The sequence below is a fragment of the Quercus lobata genome, chromosome 12 (assembly GCF_001633185.2).
Source record: "Quercus lobata isolate SW786 chromosome 12, ValleyOak3.0 Primary Assembly, whole genome shotgun sequence".
NCBI lineage: Eukaryota > Viridiplantae > Streptophyta > Magnoliopsida > Fagales > Fagaceae > Quercus > Quercus lobata.
In genome coordinates, this window is record NC_044915.1 from 21649362 (window position 1) to 21656094 (window position 6733).

At 32.3% G+C, this 6733-nt stretch overlaps 2 protein-coding genes across 3 annotated transcripts; one reads left to right on the plus strand and one right to left on the minus strand.

Annotated features, from left to right (window-relative positions):
- Positions 1-307: 307 nt before the first annotated feature.
- Positions 308-2404, plus strand: LOC115972091 (mavicyanin-like). 2 transcript variants are annotated; one of them, XM_031092239.1, is made up of 2 exons: positions 308-611; positions 1866-2404. In XM_031092239.1, exons 1-2 carry the CDS (start codon positions 428-430, stop codon positions 2228-2230), a joined length of 549 nt encoding a protein of 182 aa, XP_030948099.1. In that variant the 5' UTR covers positions 308-427; the 3' UTR covers positions 2231-2404. The 2 variants fall into 2 exon arrangements, with proteins under 2 accessions (XP_030948099.1, XP_030948100.1); XM_031092240.1 differs by having other exon boundaries at positions 1905-2404.
- A 1323-nt stretch (positions 2405-3727) lies between these two features.
- On the minus strand, positions 3728-6290 carry LOC115972090 (blue copper protein-like). The gene is made up of 2 exons (XM_031092238.1): positions 6123-6290; positions 3728-4391 (listed from the first exon to the last, which is right to left on the minus strand). The coding sequence occupies exons 1-2, from the start codon at positions 6286-6288 to the stop codon at positions 3775-3777; spliced, it is 783 nt and encodes a 260-aa protein (XP_030948098.1). The 5' UTR covers positions 6289-6290; the 3' UTR covers positions 3728-3774.
- Between the last annotated feature and the right edge of the window lie 443 nt (positions 6291-6733).

Here is a 6733-nt window from a genome sequence, read left to right on the forward strand (position 1 = left end):
CATTCAAATAAAGTGTGATATATCATTTAAATAGAAGTCACTAATTTTTTTTTATAAATAATTTGATAGTTGCAATAACAGATAAAAGAATTTAAGCCCTAGAAGTTTTCTAAAATTTTTAAAAGGTGTTAGTTGAGCAACCAAACTCTCATTAAATTCATACATTTACAGAAGTCATGTAAAGTATACTTCCTGCATGGCACAAACACAATGTTAATGACATTATTTTTATAATTTTATAAATATCATATTCAAAATTTAACTTTAATACAGGGGTATGTAGGAAAAAAAAAAAAAAAAAAAACTTGTCAGCTTAGTACTCCCTCTAGAACAAACACTCTTTAAATTAATGGTCACGCTGGAATCCTTTCACAATTTCACTCACCTATCCTTTTGATCTCTCTCTCTCTTCATTGGGTTGTTAGCCATGGCTTTGGTGGCTAAAAGAGAACTGGCTTGCTTTTTCTTGATGATGATGATCATGGCTTTCTCTGGGGCCTGCATGGCTGCTACTTACATTGTGGGAGACTCTGCTGGATGGACTATCCAAATCCCTGTTGATTATACCAAGTGGTCTTCCACCAACAACTTCCATGTTGGTGACAAAATCGGTGAGTTACCTCTCTTCTTATCCCGCCTTTTTGTTTTGTTATTTTCCTCTTCTGAGTTCTGATATATATTGATTTTGTTCTCGTTTTTCCACTCTTCTATGTGAAAACTTGTTTGGGTTTGATATGTGCAAAACCATGTCTTAAAATTTGCCAATACATTTGGCTCATAATTGCTTCACACTACTATTACACGTAATGTTTTTTTGAAAAAAATATACCTACAAACCAGTTTATTATGTGAAGATCAATAAAACCCTCTCGTGATTGGTTTTTTTTTTTTAATAAATCTCATGGCCTATTTAACAAGTCACTTCACTTTTTAAATAATACATGTGATGATTTTAACTTTTAAAGAAATGTAATGTGTTATAGGAGAATTTTGTCTAATAATTAAATAATTAAATTCATCATTTTGTAACATATATATAGTTAAACACACATACGCAAAATAGTTCATTTTAACTAGATCAAAAGTAAATATTACCTTTATATCTAGAGTTTTATTGTTTGAGGAAGTTATAAAAAAAAATGTGTGAATTAAATTGTATATGTTTTATTTTATTTTATTTTATTTTTATTTTTTGAGAAAGAATTGTGTATGCAGATTTAATCAAATCATAGAATAATCCCACCTTCCCCTCTAAAATCATAGGGTCCTTGTATTGGTATAGTGGTTCACCATAGCCATCCAGAAAATTTCAACCTACACTTTTGGACCTAGCTTTGCATGTGCCAGAGTGAACTAGTACTTCAGTCAGATTTTCTGTTATTAGAAATATTTCTTTGTTTTCACCTCCAGTTATCTGGCACCCTAATTATTGCTTTGAGACACACTTTTGTCCTGATCTGATGAGATAACCAGATGTGCTAAATATGCAAAGATTGATTTGTTTAATTTTGTATTGAGGAGTACAGTTTAAGTTAATCATTGAGCTACATTATATGTTAATAATAACCATTCAATGACCTGTAAATTGTGAGTAGATTATTTACTTGATTTTTATGCAAACTCAAACATTTTCACTAGTATGATTAATTGATTTACATTTTTTTCTCCTAAGAAGGATCGCATCTTATGTAAAGAGTCTTTGAATTAAATCTTAGGACGTGCCTCAATTTGAAATTGGAAAACATAGAAAAATTGTCTTGTTAGCATGTTTAATGAATTTTTCATCCAGGATTTTTCAGCTATAATTTTGTTCTTGAAATGGTCATCTCTGTATTTATCACTTAATGTTATGTATTAACATGCAGTTTTTACATATAATAAGCAATTCCACAATGTGTTGCAAGTAACCCATCAAAATTTCCAGTCTTGCAATGCAACTTCTCCAATTGCCTCCTACACCTCTGGCTCCGACTCCATCACCCTAAAAAGCCCCGGCAACTTCTATTATCTCTGTGGCGTACCTGGCCACTGCCAAGCCGGTCAGAAGGTTCCAATCAAGGTCATCAGAGCTTCAGCAAGAAGTCCAAGCTTAGCTCCAAGTGAATCAGCTCTATCAGGCTCACCTTCTGCTTTCATAGCACCTAGCCCATCTCCAAGCAGTGCTCCAATTATCCAGTCTTCCAAGTTTTGGTTGGCTGTGACTGCTCTTGCATTTTATCTTATTGGTTAGCTTATTAGTGTAAAAGTCATTATGTCTACTAATCATTTGGGATTGTATTACCATATATCTGTTGGGATTGATGGCCACTTTCATATGCATGATATAAGTTAATACCTAATACCTTGTCGACTGCACTTTAAATGGATAGAGAATTTCAATGGAATATGCCACTTTAGTGTGCTAGTTTAATTTTATTCTAATGGATTTTACATATTGCGTAAAAATAGAGTAATATATATAAAAGGAGTCGTTAGTATATAATAATTCCAAAAAGAAGTTACCATATAATAATTCCAAAAAGAAGTTTCCTTAACAATTCAAGAGGATCTTAATACCGAAAATGATAAAGAAAGAATATTTATATGGAATGGTAAAAATAGAGAGTGGTGTGCCATATGATTAAAGTTCCTAAAGTCTAAAGAGCATCATGGAATATGATTCTCCAATCAGGATTAGCCAGCCCAAGCCTTATCCCCTGAGGAGTAAAAACTTCAACATATCTACATAGATGTCAATGAATGTGCAGTTATTCTGCCAAATCAATTTGGTTCAAGCAAGTTGGAAGCTTTGAAATTCTATGTATATGAGACAATTTGTGATCATAGAAAAGTGACTTTCATAGATAGAGGGAGAAGCACGGTAGAGTTTGAATATATCACATATATGAAATACCGCAAAAATGTCATTATTATCATTTGAAACTCCAAAAGAAGTGACTTTTTAAAAGAGATAATTTAACCAAAAAATGCAAAACTAGATGCAAGTGCTCTCAAATGGGACTTTTTCCCATCTAGCAAAAATGTTAGAAAGTCATGTCTCTACCTCAAGTTTTAATTTTGCAAGACTCTTTATATTGTTGGGTTAATAGATATACAATTTTAAGGTCTATTTTTTAGTTTGATAACTAATCTCATTCAGACACAAAACTATGCTTGACAAGCCACAGGATGAACGTTAAACCATAGAGTTAATGGCATAAATACCACATATTCATCAAAATCGTTTGATTGCATGATCCATGAATATAGATAAAAGTCTTTGAGTACCTTCCTCCATTCTATAAAATTTTCCATAAAGTTTTAAGCTTCAAATTGAGCTTACACTCCAAACAATAAAATTCATTCATTTAATAACATCGAGTACCAATTTGGCATAACCTAATTTGCAATTTTCAAGTCGAACTTAAGTCACTATGATCAAGTTGAGCTCATTAAAAGCTTAAGCCATAATCAACTTGTGTGCTGCCAATTTTACCTCACTTTGTTTCAAAAATTTAGGACCCGTTTGTTATTGTTGTTTAAACAACAGTTTTCAATGTTTAAATAACATTATACGTATTTTCACACAGACACACACTTTTCATCCACATGTATTTTCAAAAAATACAAACAACCTTACTAGAACAACATTACCAAACGGGCCCTCATTTATTGGAATATGGAAATGTGTCCAAATAATTGAAATTAGAATAATATAAGAATATCATGCAAAATTATAGGTCCTGATTAAACATAAACATAACTAGTTGCTTCTACTGAACAGAGAAACACATCTTAAAAATATGCAAGAAAACACAAAGCCATCAAAAGCTGGATTGCAAGCAGCCCTTTGGAAGATACCATTGATGATGCAGCACTCTTCTTAGATGGGGCAGGTGCCTGTGCCACTGGTGGAATAGAGTGATCATGAGGAGGAGCTGCACTGGATTTTGGACTTGAACTAGTATTAGTACTAGGGCTAGGACTAGTACTAGGATTAGGAGTTGCACTTGGACTTGGAGGAGTTGCAATTGGGCTTGGACTAGGACTAGGTCTAGGAGTAGCACTTGGACTTGGATTAGGACTAGGTTTAGGAGTAGCACTTGGACTGGTACTAGGTTTGGGTGTTGCACTAGGACTTGGACTTGGACTAGTACTAGGATTAGGAGTTGGAGTTGGACTAGGCGTAGGAGGAGTTGATTTTGGAATTTTGAGAACCCTGATGTCAACCTTCTGGCCATCTAAGCAGTGGCCAGGGGTGGTGCAAACGTAGTAATAATGGCGAGGATAACTCATATTGATCATGTCCCTGCCAGTGCTGAAGAAAGCGAGTGGAGATCTAAGGTTGCATGTGTGGAAATCTTCACGGCTCACTTCAATCACGTCATTATTTTTAGCGTCGTATTGGAAATCTGCGTATGAAAATAGTGATAATTAGTTGCGAAAGAATATTGGTTAAATAATTAAATTCGAAATTTTTTAATGGGTTATTTATCATTGGTATTAGGACAACTGGTCTTGGATTCCAACCTCTATTATGTGTGGTTTATCATTTGCAGATATAGAATCAGATTTTTTTTTAAAAAAAAAAAAATTTATTTGGCCCTACTTTCTTCATAGTTAGGAATTGGGAGGACTTACAACATGCTCTCCTTTGAGGTGATATTAACTACTATGCATTTGCTTGATAAGAATAATATGACAGATTTCTGAAAAACAAAGAATTACACTAAATAAAATGGCATTATGTTCCAAATTGCCCATGTTTTTGGAGATAAAATCTGTTATCCACTAGCTAGGAGGGAATTTTCCCTACTAGTGTTGGGAAAATTGTGACCCATGAAAGGGGAATAATTTTTTCATTAGGCTTGGTCAATGGCTGATAAAAACTAAACAGAGAGTTTTTTTATATTCTTCAAAATTGGGGGAAAAAAAAATAACATGCACTATTTTATGTTTACTGAAAAGACGCATCAAAGGCATAAAATACGAATGTTGAACCTAATTACAAAGGTTGTTTAGACTTTAGAGTCTTTTTGGCACTTATTTATTTATGTAAAAAATTTTAAAGACTCACCGCATCGATGTGCACAGTGCACACTTCAATATTCTTAATTTGGAAAATAAAAATTGATGCTGCCTTTTATTTTTAAAAGGAAATAGCAAAAAAGGTATTCATGGAATATATATAGGTTATTGTGAGAATAAAGGAATTAAAATCTTAATTTTTTCTATACATTGAAATTCCATTGAAAAAAAAATCAAGGAAAAAAAAATCAAATTAGATTTCTTTACTTGTAAAGAAAATAGGGGGGGAAAGGGTACTTATGCTAAAAAAAATAAAGTTGAAGCAAATCTGTTTCACTAGGAACTTTTTTTTTGTTTGACTGATTAAAATTGAACATAATAGAATTGTAAATACTGAGAAAGATTCCCCCACCAATACAGAGAGGCAAAACAATGAAGCCAAATCATAGTTCAGAGAATCAATGGGAAAAAAGAAAAGAAAAATCTCACTCACAGAAAATTAACCAAAATATATATCATCAATAAGCAAAAGAATTATGTTAGAATTTATCTTGTAAAGCTAGATGGTTCTTTTCCTTTGAGAAAGGGATCTAGGGCTTTACTTGAGGCCATGAAAAAGAAACCCTAACACTATTCTTTTAGTGGTATCACAAAAGGGAGAAAAAATTGCAATATATATTATTTGACCAATTGATCCATTAACAAAGATACAGCCACTAGAATAGGTGGTATTCTTTTTTAAAGTTAAGATTACTCATTTTTTGGGTACACATCCTATGCATAATTAAATTAAGATATAAAATTCTTAGAGAAAGTACATAAATAGTGTAAATTAGTGTATATAATTTTTTTTTTTTTTTTTATAAATCTCCAAGGCAAATCTCACAAAACTCCAGTATAATAAAACTCAAGAAACTCAAAACTCAAAAAAAAAAAAAAAAAATTTGAGGAGAACTCAAACTCAATTAATTACCCTATAATATCCAAAATTCATAAAAATCCACCATAACTAAGGACCATATGAATATTAATAAAGCCAAGAAAAAAAAATAGACATTAAGAAAAACATAAAAGAATACTAAATCATATATAAAGATTAAGAAGGAAGTTCTTACTAATAATGTCACCAACATGGAATGTCTTATTAGCAGCCCAACTCTTGTAATCAACATGGGTTGTCCACCCTTGAGATTCACCCACCGTATAAACAACAGCAAAAGAGACCTCAATAAGGGTCATCACACTCAACAAAACCATTGCACTCTTAGCGAAAGCCGCCATGGTTTTTCTACACTCAGGGAAAAAGCGAGAGAGAGAGATCTAGAAATTAAAAATATATATATATTAAAGAGAGCTAGCTAGGTTAGACGATAAAATAGTGGTAGAAAATTCTAAGGGGTCATGTATATGTATTGATGGTAAGGTGTCAAATATGGAAGGAAAAGATTTTCACGCGGAAATTTCTTCTACACACCTTGTAACACAAGTTTGTAGTAAAATTGGGAAGTCTGCTTATTTGATATTGTTTGATATTTTTGAGCTCGGCCAAATAAATTCGACTCATAATCATATTAGGAAGGCAATAAAGGCTTGGTGATTTTGTGCTAGTAATTGGATTCTTTTTAATTTTTTTTTAGTAGAAAAAAGCTGGATCCAATTATGCCATTGATATTTGACTCGAATTTTTATTAGGAAGACAATAAATTCTCAGAGATTTTGTGCTAAT